This window comes from Schistocerca americana, chromosome 2, assembly GCF_021461395.2.
Source record: "Schistocerca americana isolate TAMUIC-IGC-003095 chromosome 2, iqSchAmer2.1, whole genome shotgun sequence".
In the NCBI taxonomy this organism is placed as follows: domain Eukaryota; kingdom Metazoa; phylum Arthropoda; class Insecta; order Orthoptera; family Acrididae; genus Schistocerca; species Schistocerca americana.
In genome coordinates, this window is record NC_060120.1 from 351348604 (window position 1) to 351369455 (window position 20852).

The following is a 20852-nucleotide window of genomic DNA, read 5'->3' on the forward strand; positions in this document are numbered from 1 at the left end:
TACTGTTATGAGGTATTGGTCACTCAATACACCTTTTTACCTCCTCAGAAGGTATATTACACGGGAGAGCTTGGAGCACACGTTCACTGTGTGTATTGGGAATTACGGTACTGTTGTAGGTACAGTTTCTGTGGGCACTAGGTTGTAACGTAATCTGTTATCTACTAACGTTCATTGCTCGGCTATTTGTTGCTCTAAACACGTAGAAAAACCCAGCTTGACACCATGGCAGTATTTCAGAGCATTAAATCGCGTGTCGCGAGAGGGTTTAGAACGCCGTATCCGGAGCGCTGACGACTTCTGGTCCTTACTTAGGTCTCGGTCTCGGTTTGTGGTGAGAGAGTGATCACGTGTGTGTGTGTGTGTGTGTATGTGTGTGTGTGCGTGTTAGAGAGAGAGAGAGAGTTATTTCTGTTCCTGTTCCGTCTGGTATGTCAGTTCTCTTAAAGCAGTAGAGAGTGTTTTGCTGCAAATGTGTTATGTTTCCACTTATTGCGTTTTTGCCTTCCACTATAGTCTTTTGCTTATAATAGTTATCTTCTATTGTTAGTTTACGGTGTAAACTGTTGCTGAGTTCACGATGTTTAGATCAATTTCGGTATTTGTGTGGGGTGGCGATTTTTATATTTATCATGTGTTCTGCGATGGTGGAATATGTGCTGTCACTTTCCAGTCTTTACTGTACTGTATTGTTCATCCTGAATGCTATTGGAATCCCTTGCTTCTTCGGTATATGTGCGGATATGTTCTATTTAGTTAATGTGTACCAGTATTTCTTTTTTCGTACGTGATGAGGTCTGATGTGTTGTCTGTGTGTTCTGCCTCTGCGTTTTCAAACCCTTTGGTTGTGCACCTGAGTTGGTGGTCATTATCATTATCTTTCATTTCTATCTAGTTGCTGAACTTGTTTCTGGTATGTGATTTATATTCATTTTCAATAGCAATTTATTTGATTATATTTGGTTCATGTGCGTAGCTTTCTGGTTTAAGAAGTGTTCTGATTATGCTGTGGGGCATGTTTGTGAAACTGGCACATTTATGGGCTGTCAGGTGGTTGTATGATGTAGGTTTGCTGTAGATGGAAAATTTATGTTGGCTGTCGTTTAAAGTAATTAGAAAGAATAAACTATCTATAAATACAAATATAAAAACATCTCGTGAGAAAACCATAAGCAGTATAGACAGGACACTGAAACACCATAATGCATTCGTCGCTTAGGTGAACAAAGCGAACTTCATGACCGTAAAAACAGAGGCAGAATACACTGAGAAAACGAAAATTTCTTGCCACAAAATAATATAACTAAGCTAACCAGTGACCAATACAAAGATACCAACGGAACCTGAAGAAATTCTTAAAAAGCATCACACACAGACTACAAAACCAGACAAAAAGAATTCTAAAGATGCACTTCTGACAAGCCTTCCAAAGATCCACAAACTTAATATTCCAGTTAGACCAGTAGTTAATTTCAGACAAACTTGATCTTACTTACTAGGAAGACACATGCACCCATTTCTACAGAACACATAGACAAACACAAACAAAAAGAAGACTATAAAATATATGAGTCATAATACTGAAAATTAAGAATATTAAGACCTTCTCGACAGCAAGACTGGTATCATTTGACATTACATTCATATATACACAGAACAACATCTGAAAAGCACGAAATTGACCGACATACAAATAACGAAATCTCATTTATCCTAGGGCTAATCACGGAACAAAATTATTTCACTTTCAACATCAACTTCTATTTCCAGTGGAGCTTTAGCCATCATTATCTTGCATCACAAAGAAAACATAATATGCAACAACATGGTGAAAAAATAATAAACTGCTACTGATGAAACACTAAGAAGGAGAGAAGAGCCACAAGTGTACTTTACAATGCAAACTGAAGAAAACAAGAAATTAAATTTCCTGGACCTTACAATTACAAGAAACAACAACCAACATGAATTTTCCATCTACAGAAAATATACATCGACAAGCACTGTTATCCGTAGCTCATACAATCATCAGACTGTTCACATATTTACCAGTTTCATACACACGTTCCATAGCATAAACAGAACTCTTCTGAAAGCTCAAAATTACAGACACGAACTAAATATAATCAAACAAATTGCTGTTGGAAATGAATACAAAACATACACCATAATCAAGCTCAACAACAAGGTAAAAATTAAAGAAAATGATAGTTGCCACCAACTCAAGTGCACAGCCAAAGGGGCAGAAAACTCAGAGGCACAACACCCATACAAAACAGCAGACCATGTCACAACGTCCTGGCATAAGTTACAATAGTAAAATAAGTACACAGAACTGGAAATATACTGACGAAGAAAGGGATCCCAATAGCATTCAGAACAAACGACACAGTACAACAAAGGCTAAGATAATGCAAAGGAATTCCAGACAAATTCATCAATGCAGGTATGTACCAACTCATATGCCCCTCCTATCAATCCCAATACATATGACAAAGAAGTAGAAACTTCTCAAGCAGGTACACAGAGTAGCCTACATGAGAGCTCGGAAGAGTTGGTTGGTTGTTTTGGGGAAGGAGAAGGTCTCATCGGATTAGGGAAGGACGGGGAAGGAAGTCGGTCGTTGCTTGGAGCGATTTAGGGAAATCACGGAAAACCTAAATCAGGATGGCCGGACGCGGGATTGAACCGTCGTCCTCCCGAATGCGAGTCCAGTGTCTAACCACTGCGCCCCCTCGCTCGGTGCTCGGAAGAGTGACAGCAGACAACCCACTTTCACAGAACACTTAATAAATAAACACTACAAACACACAAATATCGAAATTGATCTACACAACCTGAAACCCAACAGTTTAAATGGTAAACTAACAATGTAAGGTAATTATTACATACAAATGGCTGCAGCAGAAGGCAAAAACGTAATGTATGGAAACACAACGCTTCACAACAACACACTGTTTACTGATTCTAAGTAGGAACACACACACACACACACACACACACACACACACACACCTATCATACACAGTGACCTTAGATCAGAAGTAGTCACGCTACTGTACACTGTACGCGATATACGCGAACAGCAAGATGGCGTAATGTTTTAAAATACTGCCAAGATAATAGGTTATGTTTTCCCGTGAACAAAGGTGAGCACTTGACATATTACGTTACAACCTAGTGCCCATCAAAATTGTATTCATAATTCCCAAAAGTTTTTGTATTCGTTAGTAACATTTTCATATTTGTTAATAGCGGCCGCTGATACCGTTGCAGATGATACGCTGTGTGTCAGAAACAATGGCAATAAACACAGAAAATATGCCGAAAAAACGGCAACAAACATAGAAACTACGCAGTGACTTAAAAGCAAAAGAGTATTGTAAAACTTTTCACACAGTACTGTGTCTGGAACCAAACAGTACACAAGTAATACCTTTTCTCATGATGTTTTGTAACGATGCTAGTTTTGCATGTTTTAGAATAAAGAAACCCACTGATGGCAGCAATGTTTTCGTTGTAACTAGTTTGGGGAAGAAATTTAAAAAAAAATGTTGAATCAAGGCGGAGCAGCCTCGGATCCATGATATTTCCGAATGTTATTTGGTCTTAATAAAGTGTGTCAAAGTGCACACAGCACTCTTCTATCGCACGTCGCTGTATTTCGCTCTATGGAATTCAAATGTGTAAATTTTGTAATGAAAGCCATCAAATTTATATTCAGGACAGTGGAAATTAGAATGCCCTGTGGTGCGTCTCCTGCTCTCAGTCGGCCTATTTCACGTCCTACCTCCCTTTAAAAAAAAAATTAAAAAAAAATAAAAAACAATATCTTTACCTCATCAAAATTCGTCAAACGCTTTGATACATGAAAAATCAAAATGTTATTATCTAAGACTGAAAAAGTTGTTTGTACGAATAGTACCCAAGGCTGGTGTGGTTCTCCATTTGATTACGTCTATTTTGTCACTGTCTGCTAGATAAAACGAAATAGGCCTTTCTAATATTGCAGCAATTGTAACACATGCCAAATAAGCGAGACTGTTCGGTCATTTTTATCTGCCTCCTTTACATACAGTAAGTAACACGGCAGAATATAATTCACGAAGTACCAATATCAAATGCCTGTTAGGTATACTACAAGAAAAAAGTTCTATGTTAGGGAATAGTTTCACATTTCATTCATATGCTCCAGTTTCTCAAGCATGAAATCGAAAAGTACGAAATTTTTATATAACTTTGTAATCGTCATATTCTTCCATATAATTTGTATGATGTACCCGTTTCTTCTCCTTCCTCGTTGTAACAAAAAATCTTGTCATCACTAATTCTGTAACTATTACTGCCATTGTCAAAACTTATTAACCGGATAACATTTATCATTAACCCTGCCAGAATTACAAGTTTAGTTATCCCGCTTTTATTCTCCGGATAGACATTACTATATTTTGGTAAAACGCGTTTGCCGGGCTATTCCGAGAATAGAACTTAAAGCGACTGCAAACCGGGGACTGTACAACTGGTAGTTTAACGGTCTCGTAAAAACTTTCTGTCAAAATTTCATTTTCTTAGATACACCGAGAAGATTAATATGTAATCTTCTTAAATGTTATTCCTGTTAGTCGCTTGTTTCACTCAGGTTGTCTGAATCTACGGATTTCGCTTATAATTTTAACAACACTGACCATTCGCACGCCGTCAACCATATAAACAAACAGCAGTTGGCATTCACCCGTTCGGGTTTACTCGGCTTAGCTCGTATAGCCCTGTTCCCTTTTGTCTGCGGGAAAGATTTTTATTTCTAGATTCCCCTGGCAGAGACATCATGTACACTATACACGTATTCAAAAATCGACTTATGATTCGTTCAGAAATCAACCTGGGATGTGTTCAAAAACCAACAATGAATAGAACAACGTGCCCTGGATGGTAGGCGGTTTTTTTCTTCAAGAATATAAATTTGGTGCCCCCTGAAATTGCCGCCCGGAGCAGATACCGCGGTTAATGCACAGACATCTGTGGGTCTGTGAATTACCATTGTTCAGATGCTTAATACCGGTAAATGGGTTAAATTTAAGTTACCGAACAAAAGTTACGTTTGCTACTTGAATTTGAGCGTACGACGAACTGATTCGCTAACTTCAGTGCTAAATAACTCGGAAATTGCGTAACCTATCGATTTAAAAAAAAAAAAAAAAAAACTTATTTTTTCAGCAGACCCTTCCCTGCAGCACCCTTAGAGTCTATTCAGACTGTTTCCGTGATGAAGTTGACTTTTTTTTCTTGGTTTGGTCCATTCTATCTCCTCCAAAATACGGAATGCAAAGCACTTGGAGTAGAAGAGGCCCACCGTCAGAGGCATGCGAACAGTTCTCGCTTATAACTTCCCACTTGGCCGTTTCAGGAACCGGGGTCCCTTATCTGAAATTGATTTTCTATCATCGCTGAAAGTTTGTAACATTATCACGAATCACCTATTAGATATCATATTTGCCTTGCACATTCCGTATATTTGTTCTTAGTTAAATCACTTAAGACATTTCGCATAGGTGAAGAAAACCAAATGATTTCCGTTAACGCTTACAGGTGCTCTGAAGGGCAAAAACTTAACGGGAATATTCCGGAGTTCCGCCTTGAGAAAATATAAGGCGGACGCGGCACTGCGCCAGAAGTGGCAGGTGAAATACCGGAAGACTATGCGTAGAAAAACTTCTTAAAACAAAGTTTAGAATGCTGTGGACCATTTCAAGCAAGGGTTGTTTCGATTACTGAAAGATTCTTGTAAATCGCTTGTTGCTAGCACGATGGCATCCTGTGTGTTGCTGCATTACTAAAACAGGTCGGAGGGTTGACGAGGAGAATTGGGTCTAGTACTGAAACAAGTAAGGCAGGACCTCGTGGAAAGGAATACTCGGATCAAGCAATTTCAGGAAACTCTGCAGACCTTAATTCAGCATGGGCTTGACCCAACTCCTACCAAACAGTTCATTCGCTAGATAGGTCGGTCCACAACCACGCCCTGTCTACAGATCTGTTTCTGGCACCCAGTACGTATCTTGGCGGAGGTAGATTTTTCTGGTCACAAGCATATGTCTGCCAAGGACGGGAGAATTTTGCGGTAAATAGTTTATGATTCAGAAATCTGCACGCCGTCGTACTGCTGCAATATCTAAACCTGTATGCAGTCTCCCCTAAAGTGAAGCATGTTTCACTTCATAGCGTTCCATCTGTTGTACGAGGGCTCTAAGATCTGATCGGCAGACCTCTTTTTTTCTATTTTAGGGGTATAAGCTAAGAGCTGGTACATCGTTTCATATTCTGCCGCCGTCATCAACAACGTAAACACAACACTGCCCTATGCATTCTATTCGAGGTCATGTACCTTAGAACTGATTTTTCCTTTGACTACGAGCAGAAAAATGTACGTCAGATAAATTCATACCGAAGCTCAAGATTCCATCATTTCGTGTCGTTTCTCCATTCAGTCATTGATTGAATCAAAACTTGTGGTTGTCGTGATAAACTGGCTAGTTCCAAACTTTGACTAGCACCGCGCAAAATTCTTGCTATGCAACTGCGGACTTTATTTATGCTTTCTCACATTTTTACAGTAGTAACATCTTTCAGACAATCTTGATTAAACGCGCCTTTTTGAGAATTACAGTAGTTTACGACTTTTGTGCGTATCGTATTTCGTAGTAAAAAAGCGTTTTTGAGCTAAAATTGCGTAATTTATAAACTTTTATAGCAATATGTTAATCGCAATATCTTTATCCCGTAATTGCATTAAATACTTACGTGATTATGGCACTGTTTCCCACTTTCTCCGCAGATTGACCAGTGTATCCTAAGGAAATGTTCGATATTACACGATCGAGATGCAAACACATCTCACACGAAGTCGATCGCTGTGCCGCAACATCGTGTTAGCGCATATTGTACTTTGTCACAACGTGTTCCAATTGCTTTTCTCCTTAATTAGTAGTGCATTTTTTCCGCGTTTATCATAAAATTTCGTTATTTTCGAGTTTGTTACCTGATTCTATTAGTAACATAACCTCGGCAAGAGAAAAGTTCCAGACACAAACTTTCGAGCAGCTGCGAGAAATATATCTTATCCCACGTTTTTCTCTCCTTGTGAAACAAATCACTTTATTGAGAAATTTAGCTAAAAATCTTAAAGGGAACTACTAATCCTTGAAATGTAGCAGATCCTGAATTACAAATAATAAATAGAAACCAACGAAGTTGATTTGAAGATGAGGGTGCAGTTGTTTTACTGTTCAAACAGTTCCACCAGTGAAAATGCAACTCCTCTTTGGATATTCTTCTCGGACACTGCGTGTTATACGTAAGCAGCTGGAAATCGCTCTGACTAGACTGGAAGTTGCTGAGAACGGATGTTCTGGGCAAACTTTCGGGACTCACGCACCAGAGATAGCAAACATGTTTCATGTACACCGCATAGTTGTCCTGTTTCTTTACACGATTCACGTAACTAGTTGCAGTCTCCAAATAAATGCTTCCTGCGTGAATCTATTTCGTGCAATAAAACTGAGCGATATAACGCAATAGTTATGACTGTACTTAGTATTTTATTCGAGTGGAATGGACCTTCTATTGCCGCCTGAGATCCATACGTACGTTGCATAAAGGGTGGCTAAACATGGGAATGAAAGGCCAAAGTCTACTCCATCTCGTTCTCCTCCGTTTGAGACAATGCTTTAACGACCTCGAGATTCTTTAAGATGTATACACTTTCTTTCTTCCTCTCAAACATCGCAACAGAGGAAACAATCGGTCTCGTCTTAGAATATTAGAAATATGTCTTAAGCAGTTAAAAAATAAACATTATTGGTTCGTCTCCAAGATGTCATTGCAGTTAGATAAACATAAGAGAGATTTTCAACACACAAACTGTTGGAAATACAGAAAATTTTTGCTGGTGGTGGTACTCATTTAGTATTGAGATTTAGGAAATGCTAAGCCCTGTCCTATCTGAAAGGTAACCGTATACCTTGCTCGTAAAAGTAAGAAGATTGCTGTGTACAGAATTATTGTCTCGTTTCAGATTTACCTGGTGCTTTGTGGAATTTTGGCTATGGTTCTCGTTGTGAACTACATTCTCATTGTTCCCATGGTCATTGTCGGAGCTTTATTCGTTTACGTGGCTAGACTTTTTATGACTACTGGGAGAAATGTTAAAAGGCTGGAAGGCATTCGTAAGTACAGGGCGAGAATATGTCTATTTTCCACTAGAAACAGCAGTCATTCACTGTTATTCTTAATTACCTCATGTCATGTTGCAGTGTTTTTCCTTTTTCACATTACGACAGTTAATGTTTATACCAAAGAAACCTATTTCTGTAGATATTTTGTGACAAAAGTCACTGTTTTCGGAAAGTCACTACTTAGTTATCTTTGTTTTTTGTTCCAGGGCGAAGTCCCGTGTTTTCTCATCTTTCCGACACCCTTAACGGGTTGTCAACAATAAGAGCTTCAGGCATCCAGGACATCGTCATGAAGGAATTTGACAGTCACCAGGTATGTAACTGATTGGGTATTTATAGTCTGTAGTTCTTTAGCACCACGGATTCATAAAGGCGGTCTTCTATTGTCTGTATACTTGGGCAATCACCAGTGCCTGTGACACTGAAAAAAAGCAAAGACTGGACTAATCATAACAACAGCCAATCATATCATGTGCCAAGAGGAAAGCAAAGGATAGGCTGACGAGTGAGCCAATGGGACCTTTGACTCGTTATTCCTCGTATTCTTTACTGACTGAGGTGATATCACAACATAATAGATTCTACGTAATCAACAATAAAAGGAAGGACAAGTAATTCTTTAGTATTCAGTATTCTTTTAATAAAGTCATTTTCAAAGCCAACCCTTTTCTCAAGTAAATAGTGTTCGTGGTGTATCCGGTTACCAATCTTCGGTATCCGGCTACAAATAGCTTGCTGCTGTGCCATACTCAACGGTTCGTGCTTCAGGATACATATTTTTCTTGCGTGGATGTAACATTACATCGTGTTTCCAAAGCTGTTCGCGATTTCAAGCGCCAAATCGGTTATATTATTGGGAAACTGACAAGGTATCAACTGAGAACCTGTAAAGATATGTCTTTATTTTTTAGTTCTTCTGTTTCCGCCCATAGCCATCTCATCACGAAGATTACCTGACAACTTTTTGCGGGTATCGTGCACTGATTAAAACAACCTTCTCGTCTTGTTTAGGATCGTCATACGTCGGTTTGGTTCCTGTACGTTACCAACGGATCAGCTCTCGGCATATGGCTGGATTTCCTGAGCAGCATTTTCGTTGCCATCGTCACGTACAGTTTCCTTGTTCTGTCTGGAGGTAAGAGCTCTTCGCAAATTGTTAACGTATTTGCTAGTGTTCTGTAGCATATGACGATTTATACTTCCTTACACTTAAGCTGTCCACACCGTACACTATTTCACAAGGTCAGAATACAGGATTATTCATAATTACCTCCAGGGTTTCGGAAGGAAACCACATGCAAACTACAGGACATACAGAAAAGAAACACATATCAATGGATGGAGCAACTTTCAGGATTTTAAGCCATGTTACAAGTACCCAATAAGGGCACCTTCTGTAGGGTGGCAGATGTCAACACGTGCGCGCAGTTCATTGAAGTCTCTGTTGCCGTTACGACAGCAGCCCGCTATAAACATTTGTTCACTGGGTAGCGTATCTGCAGGCGCTTACAGATTCGATGCGACAATACGGAGCGTGAGGTTTGTCTACATATTGTGACACTCCTGGCTCCTGTTCTTCATCTACGCCCCAGCAGCACGTATTCCGCATCGAAATTTGGGGTGATGCTCTAACTACTGATATGTGTAATTTTTTGTATGTTTTGTAGTTCTCTCGCAAGCATATTCTGAAAATCTGGAGCTACTTCTGATTAATCCTGTATTTCAAAACACAACAGACCACCATTGTCAGTCGGCGTGTACTCACAAAATAACCTTGCATGGAGATTTTTGAGTGAAAAGTGCTAAACTGTTGCCAATTTTTCAAATAGGAATGGTGACATGGAAGTGAAATAAAATGTTACATATTCCCCTTTCTTGAAATTTATAGATGCTCACCACGCGCGAAAGGACGCATAGTGTGTGTGTGTGTGTGTGTGTGTGTGTGTGTGTGTGTGTGTGAGAAAGGCAGCAGCTGCCAATCTCAAGGTGGCGTATTAGCAATGTAGCATCATTCAGTATTCAGCATATCATAAAACAGTTCCGGAGCGTCAGCGCGAGGGAATACATCATGTTTGATTTCCCTCCAATAATGACATGCAGATGATTCGAAACACCGGTGTCATATCGCACCTCGACAATAAAAGTGGCGAAAGTCAAATAACAGCAATTTTTAGTTTCTGTCACTGAAAAATAAGAGTGAAGTGCCCTAACGTGCACGAACAATGTAATGCAATTTACTCCCAACAATACTTGCTTGACATTTAGGGCAAGCATACAATGTTTTAATACAAGTTCCATAGAATTTTGTACGTCTAGTTTTCTCAAGTATTGCATTTTTGAGTTGTGTTGCTGTTCTTGCCGGGATGCGATATGCTCACATAATGTCTGGGCGGCCGTTGCAATATGCACGCATGCATTGCCTTAGCAGATACTGAGTTTTAACGCTTTTATCCTCCCACCATAAGTACTGTACAACTAATTTTAAATTAGTTAGGAACGGATCCAAAAGAATTAACCAATGTAAACACCGCTGTACATGGACTGCATCTGCGCAGAAGTGAGAGATGTAAAACTTTTATTTGTAAATTTCCTTAAGAAAGTGTCGCTAGTTTACAATTAAAGTAGATAATGCATACTCGGTGATTACAGTTGTTCTTCTTTAATATAGGGCATTAAAGAAATAATTCCAGTTATAGCTTAAAAGAGCAAATAGATTATGTATAAGACGATTTTTCACTTTCGTATAACTCAAATTTTGCAGTACTTCTCTTCTGCACCTCAGTTTTTCATCATCTTTCAGTGAGTATCACAGCAAGTTCTGTCACGAGATTGGCCTCTGTTTACTGTTCTCATTTCTCCATGAACGACACAGTCGGTCTTTGTTTCATATAGCTCATTCCCCTTGCTTTTACAGTTCACATACTTTTTGTTATTACGGCTCCGTACTCACTGCATTACTCCAGTGTTGCTTATCGCTTTTTTCATCTTTATATAACATCTGAACAAGATTTCCTTACTTCCTCTAGCATGTTTCTGCTAAGTTCAGAACTCTTTTTCCTTATTGATTAGTTTGTTCATTCTCTAAATAAATTGCTTGTATTCACTGAAAATTAAATACTCTTCTTTGTTCTCATCTCACATCTTTATCTATATGACACACAAAAAACAGATATTTCTACAGGAATCTCTGCATAATTATCAACTTGTGTTTATCATTTCTCACTGAATTACACATAAAACTTCAAAACTAGTAGCAACCTTAAAACTGTTTGAAGAACATAACTGTCGATGGCAACGTAACAAACTGGCATTGTGCAAATTTTGCAGGTTCATTTGGTGGTTCTGGTGTGGGCTTGGCTATTTCACAGTCACTTATTCTGACTGGTATGCTTCAGTATGGCATTATGCAAATGACAGAAGTTGTCAGTCAAATGACATCAGTGGAGAGGGTCCTTGACTACACCAAGATCCCATCTGAAGCTGCTTTGGATTCTGCTCCAGGTAAATATGAAATTTAGATTTTTGGAACTTCCCTTTGAGTGTTATAAAAAAAGTATGTTTTGCAAGTGATGATGGCTTTTCTATCATTACCATTCTTGTTTCAGTTCATTTACCAGTTACTATTTCTGGGATGTTTAAATAACATCTATCCTTAATGAAATGTTTTCAGTATCCACTTCTCATTATATCATGTCTAGAAACTTATACACCAATCCAGACTTCGTATTATGAACATTTGTGTATGTCTAAACTACACAAATTACTGCATCAGGAAATTAAAGAAACTAAAGTAGGCCTCCAGATTTGTTTTCAGAGCACATTTGTAGACAGCTAATGTAAATTAATTCAGTGGAAATGAGACTCAGTGCAACAGACTTGTAGCAAAAATATGAGACTAATCCTGGTTATAAAGGAATTATTAAATTTAAAAAATCTAGCACATATCAACTGAGTTGTTACAAGAAGTGAAAATTGGACTGTTAGCATAACAATGAAACATGTTAAATTCAACTTTTTGGATTACTATGACACGAATTAATTGGAAGCTCAGTGCAGAAACCAGAAGGTGCTTTCACAACTTTGGTAAAGGGTTTCTTACAAACTGTAAAGATAAAACAATTATTTCACAAAAGATACGTGTTACAGGTACTGATTTACGGATCTCAAGTAGAAAAAGAAGCTGAGAGACCATAAGTGAACTAAGAAAAATGGTCGATGTTCAAACAATTATTTATGAATTTAGTTTAGTTCTGATTATTTTGTACTGTGCATAACATTTCATTGATTATATAGCCCCAATTCAACACTCCCATGCCTCTTCCAAGTGTTTTTATTGATAAATTTCAGCCACTTGCATAGTTATACTTAGAGATATTTGTATGTAAAATTGTTGTGATGACTGTAACTCACCATTACATGTTTCTCATGCATATTTATGTGTGCTGTATGCTAGTATCCCTGTCAAGTAGTTTCAATTGACACAAGTGAAGAATGATACTTTTCATAAATGCAGCAATATCTACCAGTTCAGTTGCTCATTATTACTGAATTGTAAGTTAATTATTTATGTTATTGCTGTCTTTATCTTTGTTTTTGTTGTTGTTTCGATCTGTAAATGGTGTTATTTGTAGCACACACCTATCACTGTTTAAAACAGGTCACATAAGGAATGAAATCTCTTAAAGCACTCCCCAACCAAGACAAAAGTATAAAAATGCAATTAAAACATGTATATTCAGCCTGTAAATCATGTCTATGATGTATTTATGCAGACTGCGGCAACAACGAAAATTTGTACTGAGGCCGGTAATATTCGAACCTTTCTGCTCATGAGGCAGATGCACCACCCTGGCACAGTGGCTTTGCAACTGCACAGATTATCTAGCACACCTGCCTCCTCAACACAAATTCCCTTTCACACTTCATCTCACTTTATATGCCCCATGAAGTTGAACAGCATTGTAGAGGCTTACTAACTGTATGAAAGTAACATCTCAGCACTGAACAAAATGGGGGATCTTCTCTGAAGCACAGGAATAGGTGCATTATTGTTTCATTTGATTGAAGGACCTATGCCCAGATTTCAGGCAGTGTCCCCCATTTATTTCGATGCTGAGGTGCTATTCCAATACAGTTGGAGAGTCTCTGCAATTCTGTTTAAGTTTAGGGGGAATGCCAAGTGGACTGAGTCATAAATGGGCATTTAGATTGAGGAAAGAGGCACGCTAGGGTAGTCTGTATAGTTGTTCAGAGCCACTGTGTTAGGGTGGTGGTGTGGTTGACATATCTGTCTACTGAGCAGGAGACTGAGGTTTGAATCTCAATCTTGGTACAGATTGTCATTCGTTGCTTCAAATGGCTCTAAGCACTATGGGACTTAACATCTGAGGTCATCAGTCCCCTAAACTTCGAACTACTTAAACCTAACTAACCTAAGGACATCACACACATCCATCCCTGAGGTAGGATTCGAACCTGCAACCGTAGCAGCGGCATGGTTCCGGACTGAAGCGCCTAGAACCGCTCATCCAGCTATTCGTTGCTTCAGGCTGCATATATGCATTATAGGTGTTTGAGAACTAAAAACGTCTTTGGAACCAGATCATATCTCTCCAAAACTTTCTAATAATGTGTTGAGTGGTTTAAAGCAGCTCAAAGAAAGGTATGTTCTACTTGCTCAAATTTTAGGAGTAAGATGCGTGGTTGCAGTGAAATTATAGTCAGATCGCAAGGCATTTAGAAATGTAACGACATTGCTTTCCCTACTGATACTGGCATTTCTCATAGTTCTGTCAATTTTTGTGATAGATATCTACCTGGAGGATAAAAGTAAAAAAAAAAAAGGCTCTCACTTATTTTTCATTTTCAGTTCTTGTTAAATAAACAAGGTATAAAAGACTAGTGATGATAAAATCTATTTTAATAAGATTTGAAATGACTAATTCCATTGTGTTTCATGATGTCACAAAAAATATTGATGTCTTGTACTTGTGCAACAACACAAAAAAGCACCTAAAACTGCAGTTGAAAACGGAGCACAAAAGCTCTAAACTCTGCTCTTAATTATTTAGCTGGATGGATAAAAATCTACTCATCAAGCAGTGGCAGAACACACACATAAAAGAAAGTTATAATTTGGGAAGCTTTCCGAGCCAGTGGCTCCTTCTTCAGGAAGAAGGGTTGAAGGGGAAGAAAGAGTGGTGAAAAAAAAAGGACTGGAGAGGTCTGAAAAAAGGGTAGATTTTGGGAAAGTTACCCAGAACTGCATGCCAGGGGAGACTTACTCTTAGGATGAAAAGGAAAGGCTGATTGTTGGGGACTGCATCAGATGAGACTTGAAAACCTGAGACCTTAAAGGTGGAAGACACAGTAATATGCAGACAGAGGTTACTGCTTAGACATAATGCATGAGTTAGTAAGAGTGAAAAGCTGAGAGTGTTGTATGTAGCAGAGGTGGATAGTGGGACGTGAAAAATAGATGGGTAAGACAATGAAAGATGTAGAACACTAAAATGGAGTGAAGCAAAGAGAAGTTACTGTGAAGAAATGCTGTGACAGAAGAAATTATCAGGTGGCGAGAACCATGGACATGTTGTAGTACTAGTTCCCACCTGTGGAGTTCTGAGAAACTGATGTCTGGAAAAGAATCTAGATGGCATGTGTGGTGAAACAGGCGCCGAGGTCATGTTGTCATTTTGTAGAGCGTGCTCAGCAACAGGATATTCTGAGATGCCAGTATACAGCCTCTGCCTATGCCAATTGATCCTAATTGGTAATTTGGTAGTAGGGTGCATAGGGCAAGTCTTGCAGCGGGGATAGTCACAGGGGTAGGAGCTATAGGGTAGGGATATGGGAGCAGAAGGAGCATAGGGTCTCACAAGAATATTGTGGAGATTGGGAGGGTGACGGAAAACTGTTCTAAGTGTGGTTGGCAAAATTTCAGACAGAATGGATCTCATTTCAGGGCATGATGTTTGGAAGTCATGGCCCTGTTGAAGTAGCTGATTAACACATTCCAGACCAGGATAATACTGAGTCACCAATGGCTTGTTCCAAAGTTGTTTTTTCGAGGGATCAGCAGTACCAGGATTGGATGTGATGGCCCAGGAAATTTGCTTTGTAACTAGGCTGGTGGGGTAATTACTTGCAGTGAAGCCTGAGGTGAACATGTTGGTGAATTGCTGTAAAGAGTCTGCATCCAAACAAATACATTTGCTTCAGATGCCAAGTCTGTATGGGTAGGAACGTTTGACATGGATAGGATGGAAACTGTTACTATGTAAGTACTGTTGTTTGTTGGTAGGTTTAATCTGGATGGAAGCCCAAAATCTGCATTTCATCATGCTGCTTTGATGAAGGAGCTACTTTCCTTTTCAGGTAATATTCTTTGGAAATATCACTTTCCAACAGCAAACCTGACATTGAACCCTGTCTTGAACAGTGCAGACACGATTCCAACTTGATCTGCCACTACTACCTCAAACTCATCCCTTACAAGCCTACCAAGAATTTCTCACATCCAGCATTGATTCACAACCCTTCCTCAGACCCCTACAACATGACCCTAACCTGTCCTCTGCAGAACTCCAGGCTCTACGTTCCCTAAAAGCTGATGCCTCCATCATTATCCTCCCAGGAGACAAAGGATCCACCATTGTAGTACTTTAGCGAAAGGAGTATTTTACTGAAGGTCTATGCCAGGTGTCTCAAACCGCTACATACAGCATCTGCCATCAACATCCCATGCCTGTGATTTGAACTGATATGCAGACCCTCCTTAAAACCTCAGGCCCCTCACAAGGACTAACACCTCACCCCACGCAAACCAGGCACCCCACCTTTTACCTTCTTCCTAAGATCCACAAATCCAATCATCCTGGCTGTCACATAGTTGCTGGCTTCAAAGCACCTGCCGAACTTATATCTGCGTTAGTTGATCAACACCTGCAACCTATAGTACAAAGACCCCCCCCCCCCTCCCTTTCTCCATCAGAGATACCAACCACTTGCTAGATCATCTGCAATCGCTGCCTGTCCCACTCCCACCACACATCTTTCTTGCCAACATTGATGCCACATCCCTCTATACCGACATTTCACATGTACATGATCTGTCTGCTGCTGAACATTTCCTCAGTCAGTTCCCACCTGATTCTAACCCTATGACATCATTCTTACTCACCTAAATCAACTTTATTCTTACCGACAACTACTACAGCATTGAGGGGCAGACATACAAACACATCAGGGTTATGGGGCTATGGGGACCAGGATGGCTCCTTCCTATGCCAACCTTTTCACGTGTCACTTGGAGGGTCCTTTTCTGGAGTCTTTAGCCCCTGGTTTGATTTAGATACATTGATGACATCTTTACAATATGGACTCATGGTGAGGCTGACCTGCTAAAATTAATGGAATCTCTGAATACCTTCTCGCAATCAAATTTCACATGGTCCTATTCCAAATCCCGTGCCACTTTCCTTGATGTTGATCTCATCCTCACCAAACAACAGCTGCACACTTCTGCCCACATTAAACCTATCTGCAAACAACAGTACTTACAGTTTGATAGTTGCCATCCTTTCCATGTCAAACATTCCTACCCACACAGCCTTGGCATCTGAGACAAACATATTTGTATGGATGCAAACTCCTAGCAGCAATACACCACCATTCTCACCTCTGGCTTCACTACACGTAATTACCCCAGCAGCCTAGTCAAAAAGCAGATTTCCATGGCCATCACATCCAATCCTGGTACTGCTGATCCGTCCAAAACACCACTTCGGAGCACACCTGGAGTGGAATGTGTTAATCAGCTACTTCAACACGGCCATGACTTCCTTGAATCATACCCTGAAATGAGATCCATTCTGTCTGAAATTTTGCCCACCACACTCAGAACAGTTTTCCGTCACCCTCCCAATCTCCACAATAGTCTTGTCAGACCCTATACTCCTTCTGCACCCATCTCCCTACCCTATGGCTCCTACCCCTGCGACTGTCCCCACTGCAAGACTTGCCCTATACACCCTTCTACAACCACCTATAGCAGCCCTCTAACTGGCAAAACATGTATTATCAAATGGAGAGCCACCTGTGAAACGACACACGTCATATACCAGCTGCTATGTAAACACTACCACTAAGTTATCAATTAGGATGAATGGGCATAGGCAGAGGGAGTATACTGGCAACTCAAAATATCCCATTGCTGAGCATGCTCTACAAAATGACAGTGTAACCTGGGCGCCTGTTTCACCACACGTGCCATCTAGATTCTTTTTCCAGACATCAGTTTCTCAGAACTCCAGAGGTGGGAACTAGTACTACAACATGTCCACAGTTCTCGCCACCCGTTAATTTCTTCCGTCGCAGCATTTCTTCACAGTAACTACTCTTTGCTTCCCTCCATTTTAGTGTTCTACATCTTTCATTGTCTTACCCATCTATTTTTCACTGCCCACTTTCCACCTTTGTTACATACAATGCACTTAGCTTTTCACTCTTATTAACTCATGTGTGATGTTTAAGCAGTAACCTCTGTTTGCATATTACTGTGTCTTCTACCTTTAAGCTCTCAGGTTTTCAAGTCTCATTTGATGCAGTCCCCAACAATAAGTCTTTCCTTTTCATCCTAAGCAGTAAATCTCCCCTGACAGACAGTTCTAGGTGATTTTCCCGAAATCTACCCCTTTTTCAGACCTCTCCAGTCCTTTTTTTTTCACCCTTCTTCCTTCCCCTTTAACCCTTATTCCTGAACAAGGAGCCACTGGCTCAGAAAGCTTGCCCAGTTATAACTTTCTTTTATGAGTGTGTTCTGCCGCTGTTTTTTGAGTAGTTTTTTTTATCTATCCAGTTAATGTATTAAGTCAATCATTATTTTTATTGTTAAACTCTGCTCTTAGCTATCGTACTGCCGACTGTTGGTTTTACGCTGCCCTAGCAAACTGATGAAGTTGTGTCAAGATGTTGAGCATCATTTTCTTGATAATTATTGAACATCAACACCTCAGCCAAAATAGAGTCACTCTATTTTCACACTTTGCCCACCCTGTGAGGTTAGAGAATAGCTTATGGAGCGTTCCCCTCGCAGATAAATGGATAGTTTTCCAAGGTTGAATGGTGCAGTAACCATCCCTAGATAACAAAATTGCAGTGCCTGTGTTGTTCCGAAATACTAGGGAATGATACTTTGTATATCACGCATATACAAAGGATCAGTCAATATGACAACTACAGCCATTACAAATTACATTAAATGCATTCACAGTTGCGAATGCGAACAACCATCAGATGTATGACGGAATGACGACAATGAAAATTTGTGCCAGACCAGGACTTTAACCCGCGTTGTGTTTGGGCCTGGGTATGAGCCTTGCTGAGATAGCTTAATGTTAAAGTACTGCTTGCGATAAGCAGGAAATCTGGGTTCAACAGCACAAATTTTCATTGTCGTCATTCCATTATGCAGCTGGTTGTTATCCATATTCGCAACTGCGAATACATTTCATATATTCCTAGTTTACTCACTCTCTCATCCAGCAACATATTTCTACCTGTGCCTTCAATTAGCCTCTTTATTTGTTGGAACACTAAGGGCAAAGTCATGTCTATTAATGTTAACGCATTTCTCTCACAACCCTCTGGGACCGCCATCAAGCTTGACATACAGTGGCACGCAGCACACAGACACCTTGCTACACTTCCCTCACAGAGTGAAGAGGGTGTCTTGGATGTCTGGAAAACAATCTGAACTTTGTAGTTTCTCTGAATACTCAGAACAGTGCTGTACGGGTCTCAACAGATGAGAAACACCTTTACCTGGTGCTTCCCAGACTTGAATGCCATGAGAATAGGATAAAACTAATTCCTATTGAAGCCTACAGATAGACGACTCTGTAGAACTTCAACTATAAAAAGGAAAGAAAGACAGAAAAAGTAACTTAGTCCCCTTGGTTTCAGCGGTCTGAGCAATTCACAATATTCTCTCGTTGCTTCTTTAGTAATGCTTGGCAATATATACTGTCTCAACATCAGATGTTTTTTGCAGCTTGCAAATCTAATTCATAATATATCGATGGCAGCACAACACAGAGTACATATACGTAAAGAAAAAGCAAGCAAATCTATGTGCCATTAAAACCAAAAAGTATCAAACATTAGAATGAATTAAAAGGAGATGAACAAATCTGGGTTTTTTTTTTTTTTTTAATGATAAAGGAAGGAAGTAAGACTGGGTTTAACATCACATCGACATCAACGTCATTAGAGATGGAGTGCAAACTCTGAATGTGTCAAGGGTGGGGAAGGAAATTGTTCGTGCCCTTTCAAAGGAACCATTCTGGCATTTGCCTGGAGTGATTTAGGGGGACCACGCAAAACCGAAATCTGTATAGCTGGAAGCAGGTTTGAACCATCGTTCTCCCGAATGCGATGTTTCTTATGATACCATGTGTATAGTTATGTATTACTTGATTATGTCTATTGTCACAGTAGAAAGTGAGTTAACGACCTCTGTGGAAATAGAAACCAACCGGACCCACAATATTAGTGAATATCCATGATTTTCTTTTTCTGCTGTATTCTATCACTCTGGGATACTATAATATAAGTTATGAAGAACAAAATAAATATAAATTAGTTCCTAATGTGAAAAGTGTGCCTCTTGGAATATGGAATACCGTTTACAGAAATTTATAGGATGATGACATCGGTGACTGATTTTGTTTCAACAGGAATGCTTTCAAGACCATGTCCTATGAATGAGAGACTTGATGACTGTATACGTACACTTTTTCTTTCAGATAAGAAGCCACCAGCATCATGGCCACAGCGAGGACAGGTTACCTTCCAGAAGATGTATCTCAAATACAGCCCTGAAGATCCTCCAGTCCTCAAGAACCTTAATTTTACTGTACAAGCCACGCACAAGGTTGTGCTCTACACTACATTCTGAATTATCTCTGGAAGAATTGTGTTCATGTTTTCACAATCTTTCTAATTTCAAAATCCCTTAACTATATCTAGGTTGGCATAGTCGGTCGCACAGGCGCAGGGAAGTCATCACTTATTTCCGCTCTCTTCCGGCTGGCACCTATAGAGGGAGCCATTCTGATTGATGATGTGGACACCAGCACCCTGGGACTCCATGACTTGCGGAAACACATTTCCATTATCCCACAGGAACCTGTGCTCTTCTCAGAGACTCTCCGCTTCAACCTGGACCCGTTTTCAGAGTTTGATGACGCACAACTCTGGGATGTACTTGAAGAGGTATAGTCTTGCTCTTCCTCGCCTGTCAAATCTGTTTCCAGTGATGTTAAATCACTTTGGCCATCGGGCTTCATAAAAGAATAATCAATCACATTCACCGGATTAATGTATGAACTAGAGCACACCATAAAGAAAAATGAAAATAAGGCTCAAGGTTCATTAATTGGATTTTGTATGAATATCTGAAGGCTATATGCTTAAATCCATGTGTCACATAAGGTCTTTAGAATAGCCTTTAGAATAACAAGTGTGGTTCACTTTATGTTACTCAATAAGAACACGAGCGTAAGATTATTAAATTAGATTAGATTAGATTTACTTTCATTTCAATTGATCAGCATTGAC

General features: G+C 39.7%; 1 protein-coding gene across 1 annotated transcript in view; it reads left to right on the top strand.

The window, feature by feature from the left end:
• Nucleotides 1–20852, top strand: part of LOC124590915 (ATP-binding cassette sub-family C member 4-like) — a 386521-nt gene that overhangs the window by 335678 nt on the left and 29991 nt on the right. Inside the window, exons 18-23 of the mRNA XM_047131684.1 lie at nucleotides 8072–8222; nucleotides 8438–8544; nucleotides 9243–9366; nucleotides 11559–11732; nucleotides 20039–20166; nucleotides 20262–20507. Of these exons, the coding sequence (XP_046987640.1) occupies nucleotides 8072–8222; nucleotides 8438–8544; nucleotides 9243–9366; nucleotides 11559–11732; nucleotides 20039–20166; nucleotides 20262–20507 (930 nt within the window). The remainder of the gene's footprint in view (nucleotides 1–8071; nucleotides 8223–8437; nucleotides 8545–9242; nucleotides 9367–11558; nucleotides 11733–20038; nucleotides 20167–20261; nucleotides 20508–20852) is intronic.